Source organism: Schistocerca cancellata, chromosome 9 (genome assembly GCF_023864275.1).
Source record: "Schistocerca cancellata isolate TAMUIC-IGC-003103 chromosome 9, iqSchCanc2.1, whole genome shotgun sequence".
NCBI classification, from domain to species: Eukaryota; Metazoa; Arthropoda; class Insecta; order Orthoptera; family Acrididae; genus Schistocerca; species Schistocerca cancellata.
In genome coordinates, this window is record NC_064634.1 from 11,667,153 (window position 1) to 11,693,911 (window position 26,759).

General features: G+C 39.2%; 1 protein-coding gene across 4 annotated transcripts in view; it reads right to left on the bottom strand.

The window, feature by feature from the left end:
* Positions 1-5,376: 5,376 nt before the first annotated feature.
* LOC126100279 (fructose-bisphosphate aldolase-like) overlaps positions 5,377-26,759 on the bottom strand; it is a 150,964-nt gene continuing 129,581 nt past the window's right edge. For 3 of the 4 annotated variants that reach the window (XM_049910877.1, XM_049910878.1, XM_049910879.1), the window contains exons 4-9: positions 22,648-22,838; positions 17,896-18,124; positions 16,943-17,064; positions 13,402-13,479; positions 10,455-10,573; positions 5,377-5,568 (exon numbers count right to left, since the gene is read on the bottom strand). In XM_049910877.1, the coding sequence (XP_049766834.1) occupies positions 10,478-10,573; positions 13,402-13,479; positions 16,943-17,064; positions 17,896-18,124; positions 22,648-22,838 (716 nt within the window). In that variant the 3' untranslated portion in view covers positions 5,377-5,568; positions 10,455-10,477. The remainder of the gene's footprint in view (positions 5,569-10,454; positions 10,574-13,401; positions 13,480-16,942; positions 17,065-17,895; positions 18,125-22,647; positions 22,839-26,759) is intronic. The other variant, XM_049910880.1, reaches the window with a different exon arrangement.

A 26,759-nucleotide genomic window follows, 5' to 3' on the forward strand; every position in this document is an offset into this window, starting at 1 on the left:
CTGAAGCCGTAAGCTGTATTACAGAAACTATATTTAATACGTAATCTATGTACTAGTGTATTTATTTTTGACTGTATATAACTGATTGTAATTACAATGAAAATATTGTGAATTACTGGGTAACAGCAAAGGGAACTTTATGGAAATGTATGGGTAGCAATGATGAAATGGTAGTAGTTACGCCATTTTTTATTTGAGTCGCGTTGTGAGCAGAGAGGAAACACAGCAGCTCGAGTCATGAAAGAGTGCAGAAGTGTTTGTTAAGCTCTCCCACTGCCGCAGAGTGCAGCGACACTCGCACTAATGTACACACACCTGACTGGTTAGCCCCCGAGTATAGAGGGCACGGTAGGAGTGGACAGGCAGGGGAACCTGCAATTCCAACTATTGCCTGTCCCGTAACAATACGTGGCTCTGGAGACGACTTGGAGTTCTTCTCATTGAACAGTAGCAGCATCCACAACAGCAGCACAGCATTGTCATCGGCTACTTTCTTCGTCGTCCGCACAGCTACAACATCGTACTACTGTTAACTGACAAATACAGTAATGTAGGAGTTTTGCCCATTAACATTTCTTTCACAAAGTATGAATAACTTGAATAATAACTTGCAATAGTTAAAACTTGTAGGGCACCCGTGTTGTCATTGTCCTCAGACATTATTACCGAACAGGGTCCCTTTACTTTCCGTGCAACCACCAAGTGTCATAAGAATATGAACGTGATTAACTATTTATTGCCAGGAAGTGTGTTTGCTACAATCTAGTTTCAGTCTAAATTTTCTGCCACAGTAACTGCTCATTCTTGTATTGCATAACAGAGGGTACTTAGGAAAGTAAAATTTCACTGGCAAAATTAATAACTACAGATAAAGCACAAATTAAGCGTGCGCAATTTGATTTACTCTGTATTTAGCTTGGCGAGTGACTTCTGCTGGCTTGGTATGTGTTTTATAGTCGATATTTTAAAAGTAAAACCACTTGATCATTTGCTTAAAGTAAATTTAGTTCAATCTTTCAATAATCAAAAGTAAATTGCTTGCCTCTTCCTAAATTTTGCATTACGTTACACTGAGGTTATTGAATGTAATTTTTTTATATAACAAAGTTTAAGTTAAGCCAGTCATTTATTTAACCAGTTTTTTCATTTATTGTTACTTTCAAAATTTAGTATTTCAGAATGAGTAACTGCAAACTCAGTGCTTTCTGATTCATTTAATTTCTCGTGAACTGTTGTGCTGTGGAAAAGCGTGACAACCTTCTATTGCCATGCCAGTGATTATTTGCTTAAATTTCTTTGCCATTACCTTTCTCAAGATTCTGGAGATTCACTGCCCTAGCAGGCTGGTGACCATTTAATTATCCCCCTTTTTTAGCTAATTAGTGTTTTCTTTGTATTATCAGTGATTTTTGTAGTAAATATTACGTGGTACCCTTTTTCTCCCTTTGTGGTTCAAAATTATCATCAGTATTTAGGTTAAGTTTATAATAGATTCTTCCTTCAGAAGAGCCTGATGTACACTTTTCCTTCAATAACGATAGTCTTACTAACTGTAAAATTTCATTAGGCATATGTGAACGCAGTCAGTTGTATCGCAGTCCAGTAGGCCGATTAGGAAGGGGGAGGTTATAACCTGCAGACTAAAATTAAGATTGTAAAAAGGAGATGGGATCTGGAAAAGTTGAGAGTTTCAAAGGAATCATTGGCAATGGTTGGTTGAAATAAGGGAAAAGAGTAACACACAATATAAAATCATAACTTTGAGAGGTAAAATAGTGATAGCAACTGAGGAATTAAGTGAAATAAATCCTAGCACGAACCTTCATTTAATACGACACACTGAATTAAATGGACAAAAACAAAGTATAAAATTCCAGTAAATGAAGTGGGCAACAGAAAATACAGATACCTAGAAATGAAGCTTAGAGGAAGTGCTAAATGGCAAAGCAGGAACAAACAGAGGATATATGAAAAATTTTAGAAGCATCCATCACTATGGGGAAGATGCAAAACCTTCAGAGAAAATACAAGCAGCTGAATGAACATACAGAGCTCAGATGGCATGCCTCAACTAAAAACAGGATATGCTGAGAGGTGGAAGGCGTACACAGCAGAGCTACAGAAAGGAAGCTAGCATGGTGGGGGTGGTGGTAGTGGTGGTGGTGATTTCAGTGCATTCAATGGCATGGCTATCAGTATCCGTGTAGAATATGAACTAACTGCTAAAGTCTTTCCTCACACACAATCTCCTTCTGACCATGGCCCATGGACACATATTACACAATTAAGACAGACAGACAATGACAACAGATATAGCAGTTGCTTATCAACAATGATAAAAATTCACATTTTGGAGTGTATATATCTACTTGCATGTTCATTTACATAAATCTGTAACAGTAAGTGAAACAAGACATAGCATAATACACTAGAAGTAATTCCCCGATTTGTGTAGCTGGTTGACTACTAAAAAACAATAGGAGAAAAGCCAGACATGGCGAGGACAAGTAAATGTTGAGTAACTGTGCTATACAGTGAAACCTCTTTGTAACATTCCTCCATATAACACAGGCCTCTACGTTATGTCCATTTTTTCTGGTGCCAGCCAAAATCTCTCTCTCTCTCTCTCTCTCTCTCTCTCTCTCTCTCTCTCTCTCTCTCTCTCACACACACACACACACACACACACACACACACACACACACACACACACACACTCTGCTAAATTTTCCTCTGTAAGACATTTACAGTGATTTCCTCCATACATATGGATGTCAAAATTGCTGCCATTTTGTCAAAACATAAAGTGCAATTAAGTAAGATGTGGCCTGTCACCATTGCTCTGCTGCAAGCACCAGACACTGGTGGGTCCTCCTATCAGGAACTTGCCTATGTGTCACAGAACAGCTCCCTGTTCTCAGTCGTGTATTTGCCACTTCTCTCCCCATCTGTCACTGGAACCATGATCGCTCTGTAGGCTTCAACTATGAGCCTTAATCTGCCACGTTATTCCTCCAGCCACACATTTCCCCACTGATACTCAACTCCTCAGAGTCAACAACAAGGTAATAGAAATCAAGAGACAGAGAAGGGCAGCACATTACTTTCCTTGCAAGTGTCCGTGTTAACGTGCTCGTTTCCAAGAATCCCCATAAGCCAGGTATTTAACAGATTGTTACTTCTTTCCCTTGATGTCATAGTATGTGGAGAGTGTCTTGTACGTTTTGGATCACTTTGCTGCGTACATCTGATAAATAGCCTGTAGAGTACTCAAGGAATCATAGCATAGGGGAAAGTTATTCCATCTATTGCATCTCCTTTACTCCTGTGTCTTTAGCATTACATAGAGCTCTCCATAAAAGACTATATTTGGAATTGTAATACTGAAAACAAACAGAGGACACTACTGAGCACCCAACAATATCACCCTTATGGCCCTGCTTGGATCCATCAGTGTAAATACTTAAATTTCAGGGCTCTTTAAACATGCTCATTAAAAAGGCTTGTTTAAAAATAAAATCTGAGGACAATTTCGTGCATTTTTTTTAAATTGAGAAACAATCTTGGACTCGCTACTAACCAGGGAAAATATTTGATTTGCCTCACAGAGTTCTGCAAGCTGTTCCTTTGCTTCAAACCCAAACAGTCTTGTTGCTCTTCTGCAATGCACACATTTGTTCTGCTGATGCTCGGACAATAAGATATTTGGTGGATTGGTTGGTCATTATATGCATGCCACAGCATGTGGAACTTCTGCTGGATCTTTAGAGGCAACTCCCCAGCAGAAGCACAGAGCCTGGGTATGGGGTGTTTGTCACCAGTCTAAGGCCCTCATCGTGAATGTGGCCCAATATATAGAATGCAGCAGTAGTGTAAGTATGACCTAAGGCTTTGTAAAATAACAGGGCCAACCTGCTGAGCAAATGACAATGATAGTCCATTTTGTCAATGTGACTTCTACGGATATGCCATTAAGGCACTTTAAGATGTTGGCAGCCTTTAGAGTTTTGCTTTGAGATGCTTCAAATGGGGTGAACAGGTGAGTTCTTCATTGAAGAGGCCCAAGAACCTAAATAATTCCTTAAAACAAATGGTGGTGTCCCCTTATAAGATTGATTACAAACATTTCATACACAAAATTGACACACAAATTTTATCCAAAAAGACAAACTTGTGTTTTTAGCCCATAATTCAACTAAGCACAGTGTCTAGAACTGCAAAGCCAATATTTGGAATGAAGGTAACAACAACAACAACAACAACAACAACATACATACTTGTATTTTCAAAAATTAGACCTGTTGAGTAGCTGAAGGTATTTTAACCATGGGCATCAAAATGAATACAAAATGTTTTACGTGATGTGATCTGAGAAAACATCAAATAGAGACTTCTGATATGAACCAATATTGCCTAGCACTGCTGCACTTATCTGTGATGGTATTTATGATATTCTTTGGGGATTAATGGCCACCTTAAGTGTGACATGTTGCCTCTATCAGTAACATATAATGGGTAATTTAAAAGGTTACTATATTTGTTATGACGTGGAAGCAGCAGAATGCAAGTAAAATTTGAAATGGTGGTTAATGTTGGGATTCTGGAAGGGTATGGGAGTGGGGAATATGAAACTATGAATGTCTACATGGGCTTATAATTGAATATACAATTTTCTTCACTGTTTTATGAACAACAAAGAATCAATATCTGTCAGGCATATGATGGTAATCTTAAGTTTGTTTTATTTTTTAGGAATGTATTCTTGTCTTCCAATTTAATTTTTTTGTTAAATATAGGAACACATTTTACTTGGATGTGGGGAAAGTCAAGTATGTTTTTCAGGGCTTGTGTGTAAACTCTTGATGTTCAAAGACTTTTATTGACCTTCCTCCACAGCATTTACAAGGGTTGGTTGTCTTACACAGGAGAATTGATACAATAGTGACTTGTTCTTTTCTTGACATCGACAATAGCATAGGTAACCAAGAAGCACTGTGGATACATACAGAAAATACTAAGGAAATATATACACACAGTTTCTTATAGGTTACATAATTTTACAGCTGCATTTCTGCTTTCCATTTTTCACTTTTGCAACAGGTAAACAACTAGAAGAAAATGTTAAACACGTATCTGAAATCTATATAGTTTCTTTTATGTATACATATATATTATTCATTTATATGATTGTTGTATATATATTCATACCTATCCTCTGTAAATTGATCACAACAGCAAATCACAACTGGTAAAACCGTCAGTATAAGACATGACGGTCACATGTACAAGTGTAAGCTAAAACTGGACTCCATTAACACTGATTACTTGAGTTAACCATCTAAAATAGGAAAAAATGCGTCAAATGTTATTACAAACTTTATGTATTTTTTTTTCCAGATGGTGTTCACGGCACGGCCTTTGTGACCCACATATAGTCTACCCATAGTTCTTATTTTATTTTTTGCTTTTGGGAAATTAATAAGCATGATCCTTGATGAAAAGACCAACATCAGCAGCTGCTCCCTGTACACCTCCAGCATAAACTCCTTGTGCAGCATCACCATTGGCCTAGGGGGAAAATTACAAAAATGATTTAATATACAGTCAGTCGGGTAAGCAACACAACAAAAAACAGTGTGTCCCCTGGAAACTCATTACTTCTTCAATGCTAATAGAACAATGCTCTTTAATGGAAGCAGTAATATTAGTGAATTAGAGTACTTAATGATTAATGCCTGTTTAAAATTACTTGTTAGTTGATACTTCAGAACTTGGAACCAAACTCGTCCAATCAGAGCTTTCAATATCATGTACAAATTGTTTACTGAAAATGTAACAACAAAGCATTAGTTCACTTGCGCTGCTCATGCAATACAGCTGTTGACACACTCTCAGCAGCCCAGTCCATGAAGTATCTCTTTATCATCGAGTCACATGGTAAACAGTATTACCCCCCCCCCCCCCCCCCACACACACACATATTAACCTGTCTGATTAATCCACAGCCAACACGTAGCCAATGTGCCAACACTGGATTGGCACATGAAATATCAACTAACAAGTAGTTTGAATAAATCAACACAATTCACGGACTATTGCCCCTGTGAATCCTGTTCTGAAGCAAGTAAAAATTTTCTGCGAACGGAAAAGCAAACATACATACTGTGAACTTTTCATTACAAAATAAATGAAGTGGAGTATTTGTGAATTTCCTTCATACATTTTCATTTGCTACAGTATGAAAAATGATTGACAAAATTTGTTGCCAATCCATTTAGCTTCATTTTTTTCCCAGTACATACACTAGCAATAATTATAATATTAAACATGGAATCATCATGCATCATCATCAGCAATTTTAAGTTAGATAGTGAAAATTTACTGATTGGGTAGTAACAGAGGAAAACACACAGTGGCAAAACCACTAGCATTCAAAACCAGAGGCTCCTTCTCGCACAAGAGAGGAACAGGTTGAAGTAAGAGAGACTTAAGGCTACAACACAGAGGAAACGTCACCTCATACCCAAGTACAAAAAAATTCTCAAAAATGATAATGCAAAAGTAGCAGTTTGTCAAATAAAGCAATATCAGTTTTTTTTTTTTTTTTTTTTTTTTTTGAGAAATTATGAAATTTCTAATTTTGCCATATAGAAAATGTTATAAATCTGAGGACAGCAGTTTACTATTATTTTTATCTGATAGTTATGGAATGTTAAAACTGAATTTTGACTTATAGTCTCCTGAACACTGAGGTTCAGATATAATCTTAAGACATTTCATTTAGTTCACATATAATCTTAAGACATTTCATTTCCCATGTAATGCACTTTGACGCGATGACGAAAATAGCACCAAAATTGCAAAAAAAACACTGACTTTGGCCACAAGATAAAACAATTTTCTCCTGTCACCACTCAAATCTCTGGCACTTTCTTCCAATATATTGGCAACAGGTGTCCCACGACCTGAGGTCTTTGCTGACTTTTGCCATAGTCTTTCTCCACTCCTTGCCTCTCTTCTACCAGAAGGCAATGCTGGTTCCATAAGCTAGGGATTTCAGATCATCATATGCATTTCTATCAGTTGCCCCCTTGGTTTCGTAAATTTTCTTTAAGCTCATTTAAAATATTCTCATTTCATTAAGGGCTTTCTACAGTTGCATCGCATTACACAACTTTGAAAGTCTCTGAAGGCAACAAATTTAAGACTTCAGACATGCAAGTGATTTGATTTTCATTATATGAAGTTGGTTATTAAATCATGTTAATAGTACATCAAAAGAGGGTATGATGTTAACAGAAATTTCAGGATGGAAGTATCAAACAAAAAGAGGTAGGGGAACTACTCACACGTAGATGATTAACGTGTGGCACATTGACATGTGATAACTAAGAGACTTCATGGAACTGAATATTACACTGTCACCTGCTGCACACTAGAGCTTGGTATCTTACAAAATGCATATGAAAAATAATTAGCTTTTATTGTCTAAAAGTGTCAGTTTCCAAACTGGTTAAGACTAAGTTCTTTGTTTAATTACAAGCAGTGAACTAATTACAGAACAGAAAAAGGTTTTACTGTTATAAGTTGACCTGCTGATTCAAAACTCCAGCTTTCAGTAACTTTCTTAACAGAGGAGGGGATTCCAACTTACCTCAAAAACTTTTGAGTACTTTCTAGTAGCATCTATAGTAATTTAGTACCCATATTCAAATACAAATTAAAATGTAGACAACATGGGAACCACCACCTACTATGTACACTGAGTCATTGGATACCTCCTAGTATAGAGTTCAACTCCTTTTGCCCAGCGTAGTGCAGCGCCTCAATCTGGTGTGGACTCAAGTCACTGGAAGTCTGCCGCCACAATACTGAGACATGCAGCTTCTATAGCTGTCTATAGCTGCGGTTAAGTGTTGCCAGTGCAGGATTTTGTGCACAGACTGACCTCTCAGTTATATCTCATCAATGTTCAATGGAAGTCATGTTGGGTGGGCTGGATGGCCAAATCACTAACTCGAATGGTCCAGAATGTACTTCAAACCAACAGCGAATAACTGCGGCCCAGTGACATGGCACATTGTCATTCATAAAAATTCCACTGCTGTTTGGAAATATCCATGAATGGCTGCAAATGGTCTCCAAGAAGCCAAACACAACCATTTCCAGTCAATGTTCAGTTCAGTTGGACCAAAGGACTTAGTCCTTTCCATGTAAACACAGCCCACGCCATTATGGAGCCGTTACCAGCTTGCAAAATGCCTTGTTGACAACTTGGGTCAGTGGCTTCATGCAGTCCATGCCACACATTGACCCTACCATCAGCTCTTACCTACTGAAATCGGGACTCAACTGACCAGGCCACGGTTTTCCAGTTGTCTAGGGTCCAACCCAGGAGAAGCACTGCATGCAATATCATACTGTTAGCAAATGCATTCATGTTTGTCTTCAGGCATCCTGGCCCATGAGCAGCAAATTTCACAACACTGTCCTAATGGATACATTCAGCATATGGCCCACATTGATTTCTGCGGTTATTTAACTCAGTATTGGTTTTCTGTTAGCACTGACAACTCTACGCAAATGCCACTGCTCCCAGTCATTAAGTGAATGCAATCGGCCACTACGTTGTCTATGGTGAGAGGTGAAATTTGGTATTCTCAGCACATTCTTGACACTGTGGCTCTCAGAATATTTAATTCCCTAATGATTTCTGAAATGGAATGTCCCATGCACCTTGCTCCAACTATTAATCCACATTCGAAGTCTCGATTCCCGTCGTGCACCCATAATCACATTGGAAACCTTTTCACGTGAATCACCTGAGTAGAAATGACAGCTCTGCCAATGCACTGTCCTTTTATACCTCATGTATGTGATACTACTGCCATCCCTACATGTACAAATCACTATCCCATGACTTTGTCACTTCAGTGTGTGCCTGCTTGTATATACAAAAACAAGTCACTACATATGCAAGCTGCCTCCCCTTTTCAAATTATATGTTTGTCAAGCGATAAGTATTCACAAATGTCATATGGAATTACACCATGGAATAACAGCTCTAAGAAAGCCCTCGTTACACAAAAATGTAGCAAAAGAGTAAAATGTGGTACTCATTAATGACCATATTTTCTCTCATGAAATTCATTGTAAAGTATCATCAGAGTTCACAAAAAAAAAAAAAAAAAAAAAAAAAAGATCATTATTCTTCATTCAAACTAACCCAGGAAGGATGAGCAATGCTGTTGGCTAACTCTCTGAATTATCTAACTCTTTGAGCACTTACTCTATGACATTAAATGCTGGACAGAGAGCAAAGCTAAATCTGAAAGTAAGCTTTTGAAGTTCCTTCCACGCACATCCTACTCCACAGAAAATAAAAAATCCAAGAGGGACTGTAACGATATTATGAAAAGAATAATTGCTACTCACTATATAGCAGAGATACTGAGTTGCATATTGGCATAACAAAAAGACAGTCCAAAAGTGAGCATTCAGCCAACAAGTCCTTCGTTGGAAAAGAAACACACACACACACACACACACACACACACACGAGTCTGACCTCAGCAGCCAGAAACTGGTGTATGTGTGTGTGTGTGTGTGTGTGTGTGTGTGTGTGTGTGTGTGTGTGAGAGAGAGAGAGAGAGAGAGAGAGGGAGAGAGAGGGAGAGAGAATTGTGTCTATCTGTGATTCAGCATTTCCGCTTTGTGGTGTGTAGCAATTATCCTTTTCATAATAAATATTTTCTTCTCTTCTTAAACTAGATAGTCTTTTCTGTGACCATCTGTAAGTAGGCAGTGTGTAGTCATACTATATCATTCAAGTGAACTACGGAACACAAAACTGAACAATCATAAAAGTAATTAACTAGGACCCAACAGCGGTCAGAAGCAATCAAAAGATTTTCAGAAGTTTGTTCAAATTTGTTTTACATTAATGTATCATTTATATGAATTTGACCTGGAAGTTATTTGTGTGAGCCTGTTCTTAAAAATGTTATAGTTTCTCCTGGTATAGGAATGCAACCATATGTTAATAATTAATTAACCCATAAATCCTAATTAAAAACAGAATCCCCATCACTCTGGAAAAACAAATTTACTGTACTAATTTACAGATTGTATAAAACATTACGCATATCCAGCATAGCAACATTTATTTCCTTCAAGTCCTTGTCATATTTGCCTTAAAGTATCTTACTGCTACACACCATTATTCCACTTGATTTCTATGAAACATTGTACCCTTGAAAATATACCTTGTTTAAAATCATTCTCATTAACCCTTAATATACTAACACAGATAGCTATAGATGGGGAGTGAATTATTTAATGAAGGATTTAAGAAAAGAAGGTGAAATTAAGTACTTACCATTTCAGCAGCAACTTACTTTAGAGTGATATATACATAATCAAGAGAGATAGGTTAGCAATGAAACTCAACAAACCATTACGCAACAAGCAGAGGTACTTAGTAGGCATGCGTAGCAACAAAGTTGATCTTAGAAGAGGCCACTGTCTTGATGGAACCAGCAACATACTTTCCCTGGGTAGCTAGGCCGTTGGCCTGTGGAAGCAATAAAAATTCTAATATTCAACTTCTACAGGTTGATTCCAATATACTGTTATTACAGCACTATTTACACTACACTACAGTGCATTACATTACACTAATCTACTGCAATAGAGAAAAGCAAAGTTGGAAAAACAACATTCTCACTTTCACAAGAATAGATCTTAAGCATTGAATTATCATCTCATGATAAGCCACATAATTTAGACATTGATGATACCATTATAAATTTTAAAAAAATCTGTAATACTGTGTACCGAAAGCTGGAACTTAATTTTTTGTGGAACAATCCTGCTTACCTTCTAAATAGTCTGTGCTCTACAACTCAAGAGTGTTGGTACCTACACAATTTAACATCTCAGACACATAATGAAATGCTGAGATTATCCGTAACTTTTCAATATCTTCAATCACTTTGATTATTCTGATTCAATAACTCCATATGAGCAAAGGATTGGCTGTATCATCTTCCAGTAATTCTTTTAGTAGCAAAATACGCAGGCCAAATTCTTCCACAAGATGTATTCTCTGTTAAGGGTTTCAAACGTCAGTTTTATGTCACATTAAGGTATTCCACTGATGTCCCTGAAATCATCTTATGTGATGTGCCACTCAATAACACACTTATTTTCTGTATGGTGGCCAGAACTTCACATTAATTTTCCTGGCAAAGTACATACTTATTAAAAGATATCAACTTTCTGACACCCACTGCTAGGTAAAGCCTTCCTCTAGAATTCTGCCTACATTATGGTCTTCTGCTAAATGCTTTAAGGCTGCTCCTGCAGATTTTCCATCATCATCTCGCCATCTTCATTAAACCATCATGTCTTGGAATCCTCCCAAAAACCCTCTTCATCCACCTACTATCAATCTTCTTGGTGGCATTGCCTAACCACATTCATATAACTTTCATTATGATTAGGATTAGATTTCCCATTCCAGTCTGTTCCTTGATCCATTTGTTTATTTTTCTTTGTCTTCTAATAATTTCCACTGCTTACAGAGCAATCCTCAGATTTTGAGCAATTTTCAAACTAAAGGCCCACATCTTTACTACCACACAATGAAACATTGCAGAAACATCAGAAGCTTAGTTCAAAAATACTATTTAGATTCTTAAAAATACCAACCCATTTTTACTTCTAACCTGTCATTGTCTAAATCTCCCTAAATATGAAAAGTCATCACCTAGTCCTTCATTGTTGATTCAAACAATTTCCTCTTCTCTGTGTTGATTATACGCTATTACACTTTTCACATAGTTGGCTTTTAGGTCTACTTTGAAACTTACTCCATTAAGTTCTACCAGTCACTGTCAATGTTAATCTGCTCTTAAAGCAAAGAGTGCAATGTTATCAGCAAAATAAAGGTGGTTCAAACAGGTTACATTAACATGTACTTCTTCAACTTCCCAATTTAAGGTTCAGCAAAATTCCTGTACGATTTCTGAGAATATTTCTTGTGATTAAGAATTTTCTTGTCTGACTATTTGGGCAGTCCCATAAGGAAGCTGTAGCATTCAGGCACAAAGTTTTCAGTATTTTAACATACGCTGTTTCTGAAAAGCTGTCAATACAGATTTCTGTGAAATCATTTCAAAAGCTTTCCCTAAATTTATAAAAAAAACCAACCACACTGTACAATCATACTCATTACTCTTATGTAATTCCTTTTGCTACTTGCAAATGGTTCACTACGCTATAGCCACTTTTAATGCTGGCTTGTTCTTCGATTAAAACCCAATATTTTTCTATGCAATTTGTGAAAATTTTAGTGCTTATCTTGAACAGTACACACGGGAGATCTTTTCTGTCCCCATCTATTATCAGAAATGTAACATGGTGAACCTACAAAAAAAATTTACTACTACTGTCAACCAACTGTGTCCTTTCAATAACACTACAAGAAATAAAACTACTCTCACAAAATAGGCAAATTATATGCATTTTTCAGAAAACAAACTACATGTTCAATACAGAGGTAAGACAAGCACTGAAACATACAGCTAACAAAACATTCATACATTACTACAGTGCCATATAAATGCATATACTGAAGTATGAATGTGAAAAATAAAAACTGGTCACTGCTCACCTGATGAAAACCTACGAAATATTTTGAGCAGCAGGTGGTTTGCAATATGTTTACATCACTGGAGCCTTCTTCCACTTACCACTATGTCCGTGCCAAGAATCTCTCAATATGACCCAAGCAAATTATAAAACTCTTGTTAGTTAATCATTTAAAACAAATATAATTTTTCTACAGATTTCCAACTGCATCTGTACAACTTAATACTTTGTCATGGAAATAATATGCAGCAACACTACAACACAGCACTGGCACAAACATTTAATATGCTGTTTTTCAATTACAAACTATTAAACTGTTTCATAGTCCTTGTGAATAAGAGGTCAAATACACACACATTAAATTTACAACATAATGCTGAAATATTTAAAAATCACTGCCCAACACTTATTCAATACTATTAACTGCTCTAACTAGTTTAAGTGTTTTCTCTAACAAAGCCTTCTTGGATATATTAATTACTCAAGGCCCTGAAAATTATGCTGTTCACAGTTCACACTTTATATTACTTAAGACTGGTGAAGTAAAATGCACTCATAGGTTATCAGCAAATAAAACAAGCAAAGAACGTTTCTTAGATGTCTGAAATTGAGATCTTTGAGTAGCTGCTTTTTTTTTCATTATTAGCAACAAGCAAAAGGTGTAAAATGACATGCTGCAAGAAGTCTAGCAAATAATGCATTTATGTACAACACTAGGTTCAATCAAAAAGTCTGAATTATAGTCACCTTAGCCCTCTTCTTCAGTTCTTCCTGAGCAGCAGCAACATTTTCAGACTTCCCACTCCATGCACGCAGAACAGAAGCCTGTAACACGAGGTCCAGTATCGTGCAAATTGAACAACGGTATGTCCAGGACAAAGTAACAACAATATGAAAAGGTCTGATTGGTACTCGACAAAGAGGAAGCATTGAGTGGCTGACAAAAATGACAACACTGCTAAACTTCTAGCTTTCAGACGAAAAAGCACTTCAGAAGCAGAACACTACCATGCCCTGAGGGGCATCCTGTCCAAGCTCCTTTCCACCCCTCCCAAAGTAGTGTTCCGTCGCCCACCCAACATCCTACTCGATCCCTATGCCACTCCTAATCCCAGCCCCTTGCCACAGGTATCATTCACCTGTGGATGACCCAGGTGCAAGACCAGTCCAATCCATCCACCCAGCACTTCCTATTCCAGTCCTGTCACAGGTTTATCCTGTATCATCAAGGCTGGGCCACATGTGAAAGCAGCCAGCCATACATCCGCTCTACAGCTATCATCGCACAGCTTTACTAACCCATCCACAAAAACTGACAACAGACAGAAAAGCGGTGTGCTGACCACATGCCCCTCCGGTATCCGCATCCAGTGACACCTAAAGACTGAGGATGACACGGTGGTCAGTCAGTACCACTGGGCCTCCAAGGCCTGTTTTTTCTTTTCTTTTTTTTTATGACTACCAACCAGCTACCCACCAGGATGAACAATCACTGCTGAACTGTGGTCAAGAGAAAAGTTGACCACCCTGTGCCACAACATACAGCTGAACATAACAAGCTTGATTCCAATGGCTGCTTCACTAACCGAGCTATCTGGATCCTCCCTGCCGCCAACAGCTTTTCTGAACTGCATTGATGGGAGTTATCCTTCCAAAACATTCTCTCCCAAAATTATCCCAGCCTCAACTTATGGTAACAATGTCCCCACACCCACCATCCAATAGTTTCCTCTCCCTCTCTCCTGTCACCTCCTCCCTATTCTCATCTCCCACTCTTATGTGTCGCCCTCTGCCAGTGCATCTGCCCATCTTTCCTCTTCCTCACTCCTCTCCTTTTTAGCTGCCTGTCCCCTCTTCCCTCCCCATCTCCCTGCCTCACAGCCTCCAGATGCTGTGCCTGTTGCCAGTCTAGTCCCTGCAAGCTCCATCAGACATCACTCTTCTCAGCCTCCACCCGTACACTTCTATCCCTTCCCTTTCTGCACCCACTCCAGATTGCTACTTCCATTCCATGTGACAGCTGCATTCCAGCCCAAGCTGCCAAAGATGGCAGTCATGTCTGCAAGAGGTGTGATTGCTTGTGTCAGTGAATGTGTGTGTGTTTCCTTTTCTGACAAAGGCATTGGCCGAGAGCTAATGCGCTCAGTATCTTTTTGTTGTGCCTGTCTGCAACTTAATGTGTCACCTTTACAATAAGTACCAATCTATCCTTTACTTATGTTGTTGATATTCCATAGTTTGATTCAACATACATTATGTCATTTGTAGATTTAGATACACATTTCAAAATGTAGACCAGAGTACACTCTTTGAAATTCTGAAGGTACCAGGGATAAAATACAGAGCAAAAAATTCTGAAGGTACCAGGGATACAATACAGAGAGCAAAAGGTTACCTACAGTTTCAACAAAACCAGACTGCAGTCTTATCACTTTGATAGCCCAAGCATAACTTGTGTCACTGTGTTCAAAATACCACACCCGAGAATATCTCGAGCCACGATTTTATCGACACACGAACCACCTATCGCTCAAAAACTGGACTCATTTTTTATGAGAACAATATAAGGATATCTCATTACCTGGCCTTTGACAGATGCTGCCTTCTATTGTCAATTTATAGAATTACTCTGAAAGAAACACTAGCGAACATGTCTGCTGCCGCAACTGACAGATTCATTGTGTGCTCGCTTTATCACAAATTTCTTGTGTCTACCTGTTAAATTTTGCCATTTGCTAATTTTGCTACAAATATGTCACTTCTGTTGAGTGAGCAAGAAATTATGGAAGCTCAAGAGGAATAACCCAATGAGTCTGGACCTGAAAGGGAAGTATCTGAGTGGTACCAGCGTGAGAAAAATCCATATTCAGATAAGCTCCAGTCTGGTACAGTTATTCATTGCTAATATTGTTGCTACAGATCCTGCTGCTGTTTGTCTTAAACTCATGATGTAATAGAATCCAACACTGTTTTCCAAGATCTGTTTGAAGGGTACAAGACAATTCACTGGCAAAACAAGCAGGAAGGAAAGAAACCCAACTGGTATTGTTGGTATTGCCCTGACTGCAACATACCTCACTGGATGCCAGAATACTTCAGACTCTGCCATAATTATATTTTCTGTTGTCATTATTGTAAAATATGTAATCTAAAGAACTCAAGTAAATATGAAATATAAACCTTGAAGCTAGGTCTTTTTTATTTTGTACAACCCTTTACAATATATAAAAAAAGAAATGTGGTCAATAACACTAAGTAATGGCATAAATGGCCAATTTTCTGGGCCCAACATTTTTCTAAGGTGCTGGATCTCACAGGAAAAAAAGGCAGGGAATCAAGAGAGGTTTGTAGAATTCACACACTGAACAAGCATGAGATAAACAAGGAGACATTTGGAAAAGGAATTAAAATTCTGGGAGGATAAATAGAAACATTACAATTTGTTGATGACAATGTAATTTTGCCAGAGATGGCAAATGTGTTGGAAGATCATCTCAACAGAAATTTTCTAACATGGAATATAAATTCAAGTGCTAGGAAATTTTTCTGGAAGTATTTATTTGGTTTATCTGGAGTACATCCATATATGGAAATGAAAAGATGATGATAAGCAGTACAAGCATGAGGAAAACAGGAGTTTTTGAATAGTTTTAATACTTGACGAGTTGCTGAGCAACTGTTGAAGAGGTACTAAATTGGAGAGGAAAGAGCTTTACAACACAGCCTGACTAAATACGACAGAGGTTCATGGTATACATTCTGTGGGTTAGAGCACCGATTAATTTGGAAATAACGTAAAACAGAAGTGGTTAAATATTAAGAAGGGAGACTACAGTTAGCCATTTCAAAGAGATTTAGGAGGCAATGGTTGTGCAGAGATGAAAGATAAACTAGCGCAAGATAAACTAGCATGGAAAGTTGCATCCAAACATTCTCCGGATTCAAGACCTCAACACAAAACATACGAAACACCTTGATTTATCTCAGCACCACTCATATCAACTAACAGGGAATAAAGTATCCATGTGGAAAATTCCACGCTGAGTCTACAAGTATATTATGTTTTCTTTTTTTTTTTTTTATGCACTGCTAAGTTCTGAACTTTTTCAATGTCTAGAACTTCAAGTGCCTTCACTGCATAAATCGGAATTTAAATGCCATTATCGAACAAACCACTTTTACCCACCCGCTCATAACATGAGAGATCCAAACAAACAACTCCCACAGTTTTCACAGATCCTACTGCACAGAATTTTATTCAAAAACAATTTTTTAAGTAGCCTTTTACCTGCAGGGCTCTGCCATAGCTGAAGGTCAGTGGCCAGGGTTTCTTGCCTGGGAATTTGTTGATGGCATCAAGGTTCACTGACGCCTCCTCCTCAGACTGTCCACCAGACAGAAACACGATGCCTGCAAAACAATTTAATCACTTTATTCTTGATGTTTAGTTACTGATGTCTTACTATAATAAGGTAGTTAGTTCATCCATTCTTTTCAGTGAAACAGACATTGCACTCTCTATACTTAGTCTGTTTGAAGTCAGAGTAATAGCTGTTAGTCTGACACATAAAGAAAGTGTCAGTTCATCAGATAAACTTGTGTGAAAACGTAAAAGGCCACAGTGGCAGCCTGAAAACAAAATCTTTTAACCGCCTCGGATTACTACTAAGGCCATATGTAAAGCATGGCAGTGAAAGATAAGACACTGAAGAAATGAACTGAAATTTGTGCCAGAGGACTTGAACCCTGGTTTCCTGCTTGCTAAAAAGATGTTTTAACCATTGCACCACATTAGCAGTATAGCTAACACAGCAGCACGGAATATCCTAGTGCAATGCCATCCTTAACACAAACTTCAATTCATGCTAGGAAGGACACTGGATTAGGGTCGTCCATGCAGCTAAGTTAGCTATACAGCTACAGTAGTGTAATGTGTAGCACATCTCTTTAGTAAGCAAGATATGGTTTAAGTCCCAGCTGTGGCACAAATTTTAATTCATTTCTTCAGCTTCATAAGGAATTACATTTTCCTTATGACTCAAGGAAAATGTAACTCCACCATTGAAGTAAAATGCATTCTATCCATTAATCTTTCCTTTCATCCTCCTCCTTTCAGTAGCAGTTTTCACATAGCTGGGAATTTAAAAAATCTAAATATGGTTGCACAACTCTGATAATCACAGTTATGAGCTGCTCAAGTTAATGAAATTACATCTAAATAGAATTCATCAAAAAACTAACCTGCCACGGCGGCGGGCACGGTACGGTTCAGGGCGGTCACTGTTGCCTGCGCTATTTCCATTGGTGCAGCCTTCTTAGGGCATGACTGGCCAGGTGTCACCATGTTAGGTTTTAGCAAAGTACCTTCCAGGTATACATGATGGTCGTTAAGTGCCTTGTATACAGCAGCCAAGACTGTTTCAGTTACCTTCTGGGCTCGCTCCAGGTCATGTTCACCATCAGGCAACACCTGAAAAATAAAATTCACTTCAAAATAATCATTTTAGAAACCTTGAGAGCTCCAATTTTTATGAAAACAGCACTGACCTATTATTTCCTTCACAGTTACACTGCATTTGACAATTAGATAAAATAATAAACTGTGGAATCAAAGTAGCTACAGTAAAAGAAGTTAAAATGCTTTATATACACCAAAGCACAGAACACGAGAGTGTTGGCCAAAAAATTAAATTTTGAATTTCACGTACTGAAACTTTTCCAAGGTACTCTAGGTTGCCACTTACAGGGGAGAGGTGGGGAAGGGAGAGGGGGGAGGGAGGCAGGGGGGGGGGGGGGAGAGAGAGAGAGAGAGAGAGAGAGAGAGAGAGAGAGAGAGAGAGAGAGAGAGAGAGAGAGAGAGAGAGAGTGCAAGCTGCTGCATGTGTGTGCAGTGAAGAATATCACATTGCCACATACTTCCTCTACAAAATTCTTTGGTTTGTACTTTTGGTAACATTACTTAAATAGCACCTAACATCACAATTCCTACAGAGTTCTCATTATAAAGTTTTGCTGTATGTATGTGTGTGACATACGAGTGCTGGATTAATGTCTGAAGAACAATAGACAGCAACACCAGAGTTTCAGCCATGGACAGGGCACCAGCTTTTGTATTATATGATGTCACTGTGAAAGACCAGTCATTATACAAAACTTTATACAACTTTTTCTTGCCTAAAAACAAATTTAAAATGTAACTTATTTAACAGATCATGGCTCAATGCAACAATCCATATTGTATAGTGATGCACTTTAAACGTTAGCAGTGAAAGACAGGTATACAACAGTGGCAACATAACTGAATACTTCGCATTTAGCATTAAATTGCAAGAACATTCATGTTAGAAAATAAACAGCCAGATCACATGGGCCTGGAAAAGCAATGAACATTGGTGTTGTAGATCATTAGTGACTACTAAAATTCTAAATTTTGAACAGAGCAAGACATGATAGTGTGTTCCTACAATCCAAAATTTTAATCTTATTTGACCTCAAACTTTGAAACTGTCATTGGAGAAAACTCTACAGATAGATGCATAAAAGGAAAGCAGAACAAGCATACTCATTAAAAAAACACATTTTGTGTTGAATCTCTCAACTTTAGAATAGAAAAACATTCTTTGGCGAAAACTGACATGGGCAGAGAAGTGTTTGACTTTAGCTTCAGGTAATGTAGTTAGTAAAAAATTTAAAAAAAATAGAAAAGAATAACACTAGGAAGCAAATCCTTCAGTTATTCTGTAGTACAAACAGTTAACATGGAAGGAGTAGAAGTCACCATCCCGATTAAACAGAAGTAGTTTTCAGCAATTACATTTCCTGATGAAATATTCAAGGCATATGAGTTTCAGAATTTCACAACTGCTATTTGGATTTCAGAAATATGTGCCTTTTTTATCAAAAGAACTAAAATTCCATGATCTGCCACAGGCAGTGTTGTCAACATGTACTTAATTTCGTTTCCTAAAGCCAAACGAGACACCGATACAAAACTTGGACGTGGGATGGTAATAAGGATTGAACCCCAGCCAAAGGCTGAGCAATCTTGTGCACTATCTCATATGCTATGAGAATAACTGACACTAATTTTATCTGGTGGGCCAATTGACTTGGCATGCATGATGGCTTGATTGACTAACTTCAATGTTAATCAACTCTGAAATGGCAAAAGTATCAATCCTTTCTTAATTATTTCTCAGCTCAAAACTCTTACACTTTTTCAGATTGTTTAAGACTGCTACTATCTGTACGTGGCTATGTACAGTGGCTATTCCTGTTGCCGATACGCTTACCACTATAGAGAAATGGCTCTATCTTTTGACTGGCTTTGTGAAACAATGTTATTTAGGTACCGATTTCCTTTAAATGTCAATATCTAAATCCACAATAGTTGAGACTGACTGACAACTGAACTTCACTCTCAGAATTGAGAACTGAATGGCTGCCACATCTCTCGAAGTCCCAAACACAACATTATAAAGCCCTTAAATGCTATACAGCATATTTTACACAAAATCCACAAGGAAAACTGAAGTTTACAGCAAAAATGTGAACAAACCTCAAACCAAGTTGTTTTGATAATATCCTACAAGACTGTGTGGACTGGGCCCATATTCATAATGGACAAAAGAGTGCAATGGGAACAGCAACCTAAATTGACTCTTCAGTGGATGAGAGATATTGGGTGTTGTACGAAGGAGGAAATGTTTCAAATGAAGGACAGAATTCTTAGGAAGATTAGCTCAGGATAATTGAAGAGGGAAAATCACGTGAATAAACAGCAGCAGAAGGTTCAAATAATAATCAAAATTTCAGATGAATCATTGGTGATACCAGTAATGAAACACAAACTCCTTGATCTGTGCGATTCCAGCTCCCTTAAATTCCTATAAAAACAAATGGTCATTTCCTAAAACCTCCCAAGACACTGATACAAAACTTGGATGTGGGATGGTCACAGAAAACTCTTGTCAGCACAATAATTTGGAACATTATGTCTAACTAGAACAGGTTGTTCTAGGTTACGTGTCCACACACACAGGTGCCTGGGGAGAGCTGGGGGCAAACAACACACACTGTATGTAATGCCCACTGGTGAAGGTACTTTGAGCAAGCAAATGTGACTGTAACAAAATGTGTTTAATAGAAAAACTCAATCTAACTAAAAAATATTCAAATTTCAATACTCTGTAGTATGTGATATTTCTTTCAACTTGGTTCTTAATATGCCTTCAGATGTAGAACACTCTTCAGTGTTGTATTGTGAAGGTGAGACTTTTCTGCACTTTTTATCTTTTTCATGACAAAAAAAACATTGTTCACAACAAAATGTTGAGTCAAACATGGGACACGATATTACTTGCACCTCTTTATTGATCGAGTCACTCACATATGTGTACATCGTGCTATTACCTTAACAAGTTCATGCTGCTATAATACCTATCCTTCATCAGAGCACTATTTTGGAACTCAATGAATTCTAATTATTTCCAAAGGTACAGTATTTGTTACCACTTCACAATGTTTTGTTGGTAAACTATGGAACCTGTGTATTTAGGTAATTTTATTGATGAAATACATTCAGGAAAAAAGGGTAGTCTCCTGCAATTAACTGAAGTCTGAGGCTAAATCATTCTTACTTCCAATTTATCATATAGACTTTTCCGCAGTTCCGTCAAAGATGGAAAGTTTACATAACATGCAGAGAACTTTGCTTCTATCTAACCACCAAACTGAGCAATGGTTAGGTTTGCCACAATATGCTTATTACACGCCTTGCAAAAGGTCTTTGAACTGGTGATGACTGATACCACAATGCCTTGCAACATTCATACAGCTAATCCTACTGAGACATGTGAATGGATTTGTTTTGACTGCACATTATAAGGGGCATTCAAATGAAACCCGGTCACCAGTATAAAGTAATGGTAATGATTTTATTAACTCAAAAATGTAGTTATACATAGTACACATACTCAAAAACAGTCACTAGAACTTTTGGCACATTTATCCCATTGTGACATTAGTCAGTCAATTCCACCCTTGAAGAAGCTAGTAGGCTGCTGCCAGATAGACGCCTGGACCCAGTCACACATTTTGTCGTCCATTGCAAATTGATGCCCGCAAACAGCTTGTCTTAGCGAAAGCAAGCTTTAGCTTTAGCAAGACTAAAGCATTCACTTCTGCAACCATTTTCAGTGTGATGACATGACGATCCTGTCCAAGACGAGCATCGTCTTCCAGTGACCCTCGAGGAATCCTTGGAGCCATTCCACAACACTTGAACACTTGATCGGTAGCGGATGATAACTTGTGTGACCATCTTCCCTTTGGAGTGAAACCACACTGGCACTATGCAACACCAAACAGTCCGCACGCATCAGTCTCTCTACCAACAGATGGTGCCACCATACCCGCAGTTATGTGGTGCCACCTCACGTGTAAAGCGAAGGTAGACGCACTGACCAGGTCTCATTTGAATGAACCTCATATTATTATTATAATTACACCTCCTGGCAAGTGCAACACAGGCCTTAACTCTTCTCAATAAATAAGAACTGTGCTTCCTATCAAAGTGAGAGTGGCAATAGGTTTCTTCTGGGAGTTGTCATTACTGTTACCTCCGCTACAAAGAGTGTCTGTCATGACAGTAGAATGTTTCAAGATCAAGTGTTGAAATGGATCAGGTGTCATGAAAAGTTAAAACTGTGTGCTTTCAACAGAATGAGGAGTGAATGTTGTGAAATAGGGCCACCTTTCAGGCAGCCTACAATCTTCATCTGTCCAACGGACAAGCTGCGGTATCCATGTCCCATGGGGCAGAGTTAGAAAAGCCTGAACTAGAGGAACTCTTGACAATATGGTGATCAAGCACCAAAATCTCAAATTAAGTAATTTTTTTTTTCTTTTTTTTTTTCACAAGTGACTTTTGTATCAAAAGGTCAGAATTTGATTAAACTGATCCACAAACTTTGTCAAACATAGTTAACATACCTCTGGCTCCACAATTGGCACAATGCGGTTGCACTGGCATATGGAGGCATAGCGAGCCAGTACATTAGCATTTTCCAGAATAGCCTGGTATGAAGGTGTGTTGCGCTTGATCTTCAGCACACAGCGCCATTTGGCAAAATGGCAACCATCCTTCTTGTACTGTGCACATCGCTGTGCCAAGTCGTCGAGTCCTGAACAATACACATTTAGTCTCATTTATTTCATTCTTAACAATTAAATATCACATACAAATACTGAAAGAGATAGAAATTTAGATTTATAAGTGCTCTGTGGCTTTCATACTTTCATACATCCAGTCCTTAACTATTTTAAACTACTAAACAGACAGTAGTTAAATGGCTGTTTAAAGAAATGTGTGTTAGTGTAACTAAGACGACATTCATTTTAATGTTTACATGGCAATATTGTCAAGATAACAACTAATGGGATGAAACCAACAACTCAATATACACTAGGCGCAACGGTCAACTTCTGGTTACATGCCTACTTCATTAACACCATCTGCGTACAGCAAATTGCTTGAATTTTACTCAGGATTTTCCAGTATAACAAACTGACAAAAGTTGAACATCTCCAAGGAAGCATTTGATTACACACAGTTGTAAGTGTAAAGCGTGGTGGGTAGGAATTACTAACACACATCTGTGTGTGTGTGTGTGTGTGTGTGTGTGTGTGTGTGTGTGTGTGGGAGGGGGGTTGTCATAATATTTACAAATTAATTTGCAGTGAGAACATAAAAATGTAAAACCACTTGATTCACATCAACAATGTAGGAAAAGATGATTTCTACTTCCTATAAAGAGGACACATTACATTGCAGGCAGGCACAATTAAAAGACACTTAAAACACAAACCTTTCAGCCACAGCCTTCATCAGCAAAAGAGAAACAGAGAAACACACACCATTAATATAAACAAACAAGCACACCACACTTGCACATGACCACCAACTCCAGCAGCTCAGGCCAGAATGCAACTATCACTTGGGATGGCAGGAGTAATTTAAAGAGGATGGGGAAGAGGAAAGTATTATGGTGTACGGGTGAGGGGACAGAAGAATGCTATCGGGTGGAGTGTGAAGGGACTAGAATGGGCAGCGTCAGAAGGTTGCGGATCAGGACGGTGGGGAAAAAAGGAGAAGAGCATAGAAAGCTGGGTTGGTGCATTGGCAGAGTGCAGCAAACAAAGAGGCTACATAAAAAGCTACGCACTGGCTTCAGCAGAGCTAGTAAATGACATGGCTGCTTTCTTTTCTCTTATCCAGCTCCTCTCAACCACATCCTATTTCTCAAATGCTGCCTAAATCATAAAAAATTTCTTTCTGAGGATCCCACCCCTCCTTTCACAATGTCTTTCGTCATTTCAGGTTCCACCAGTCCCGACCCTCACAAACCAGGTACTGCAGAAGCACATCTCCATGGCAAGGGCATCCCAAAGCCCCCCCCCCCCCCCCGCCCCTCCCCCAAAGATACAATCACTGTGCAATCCACACGTCATATCTCTGAAATTGAGTCCCTTGCTCTCCAGCATCTAGAGGAGTATTTCTGATACCACTTCGATAAGTCATCCAACCTGCTAAAATCCTATAGCTGCTGCCTCAGGGCACCACTATACAACCCCTATCCTACCCACTGTGTTCCTCCTTGTCCATCCCTCGTAGTGCCTAAACTTTGCCTAGCTGACCTTTTCAACTTGCCGCATCCGCCTAAACTCCCTACCAACACTCCACCAAATCTAGATGCAAAACATTCCCGAAAGACTGTTGTTAACCTTTCCACCAAATCCCTGAGCTCCACGGTAGTTTCAGTCCTGTCCAAAAATCTCATCTTTAGCCTACACCCAACTTTAACCATGGTGGATTTGTCAAAGACCTAATCTATTCTCCTCCTCTCAATCCCTGCAATGGAAGCAATTCTTTGCATCCATCTAACCAAAACAAACCTAATTTCAACACTGAACCCGGCTTCTGCCAGTTCATACCACCATCCAACCACGATCCTCCCCATCTTCCTCTCTCCTCCAACCTCTCATTGGTCACCTTCCGGGAATTCCTTAAGTCCCAATTTAGCCACACCATCCTTCCCCAGGTCCCTTCCTCAGAATACCAAACTTTCAGCAAAAGAAAGAATAGCCATACACAATCTCTAAACAAATCCAGATCTAATCATTCTACCTACAGACAAAGGTTCTACCAATGTTGTTATGAATCATAGTGACTACCTGGCAGAAGGCCTTTACCATTTATTCAATTCCCCCACCTACAAACTCTATCAGAATGATCCCGTCCCAGAAGTCCAACACAAACTCTAATGCCCACTTAAAGCCATAGGCCCTCCCTAGATCCTCTCCCCTGCATCCATTTCCCTGCTCACACACCCCACACACATACATCTTCTATATCCCCCCCCCCCCCCAAAAAAATCTAGAAAGCGAACGATCTTGGACATGCCACTGTGGGTGATTATTGTGCTCCAACTGAAAGAGTTTCAGCCCTCACTGACCAACACCTCCAACCAATTGCCCATAATCTACCCTCAAACATTAAATATACCAATCACTTCCTTCAATGACTCTCCACCACCCCCCACCCCTTAATGTCTGGATACCTACTCGTCACTGCTGATGCCACCTCCATATATACCAACATCCCTCAATGCTCGTGGTCTTACAACTACAGAACATCAACTTTCCAAACGTCCTTCAGATTCCAAACCCACTACCTCATTCCTTATATACCTTACTAACTTTATACTAACCTGCAACTACTACTCCTTAGAAGGGAATTTATACAAACAAGTCCATGGCACAGCCATGGACACACATGCATGGCACCCTCTAATGGCAACCTGTTTATGGGCGATCTAGAAGAGACCTTCCCAGCCTTCCAAAATGCCAAACCCTTAGTCTGGGCCAGGTTCACTGATGACACCTTCAAGATTTGAATTCAGGGCCATGACACCTTGTCTTCATTCCTTAACAACCTCGACACCTTCTCTCCCAGCCGCTTCACGTGATCCTCCTCAACCCAGCGTGCTACCTTCCTAGAAGTTGACCAACTACTCTCTGATGACTCTATCTGCACCTCTGTCCACATTAAACCCACCAATGACAAACAGTACCTGTGTTTTAACATCTGTCATACATTTCACATTAAAAAATCAGCCTGGCCACCCAGGGATGGTGTATCTGCTGTGACAAGAACTGCCTTGCTGAGTATGCTGAGGGTCTCACCACTGCCATCAAAGACAGGCACCATCCCCCAGACCTAATCCGCAAACGGAATTCCCACGCCATTTCTCCTCGTACCCCAATCCTCCGACCAACCCCAAGAACCTACCACAAAGGAGTGCCCCCTTTGTCACCAAGTACCACCCTGGACTGAAAAAACTGCATCACATCCTTCGCCAGGGCTTTCATTATCTATCATCACGTCCTGCAATAAGGGAAACCCTATCCGAGATCCTTCCCAGCCCTCCTCAAGTGGCATTCTGTCACCCACACAACCTCCATAACATCCTAGTCCATCCCTATGCCACTCCCAATCCCAACCCCTTGCCACATAGATCATATCATTGTGAAAGACCTAGGTGCAAGACATTCCCAATCCACACACCCAGGATTTCCTATTCCACCCTGCCACAGGTATATCCTACCCCATCAGAGGCTGGACCACCTGCAAAAGCAGCCATGTCATTTACCAGCTCTGCTGCAGCCAGTGCACAGCTTTTTATATTGCTACAACAACCAACCAGCTGTCCACCAGGATGAATGGCGACCATTAAACTGTGGCCAACAGCAAAGTAGACCACCCTGTAGTACAACATACTTTATTTCAATGGCTGCTTCACTATCCGAGTCATCTGGATCCTCCCCACGACCACCGGCTTTTCTGAACTGCGCAGATAGGAGTTATCCTTACAACACCTCTTTGTCTGCTGCCCTCTGCCAATGCAACCACACATCTTTCCCCACTCCTCTCCTTTTTGCTACATTTTTCCTCTACCTTTCTGCCCCACTCTTACACTACTACCCTTTCTCCTTCCCTATCCCCTCCAGATTGCTGCTGCCATCCCATGGGATAGTTGCATTCT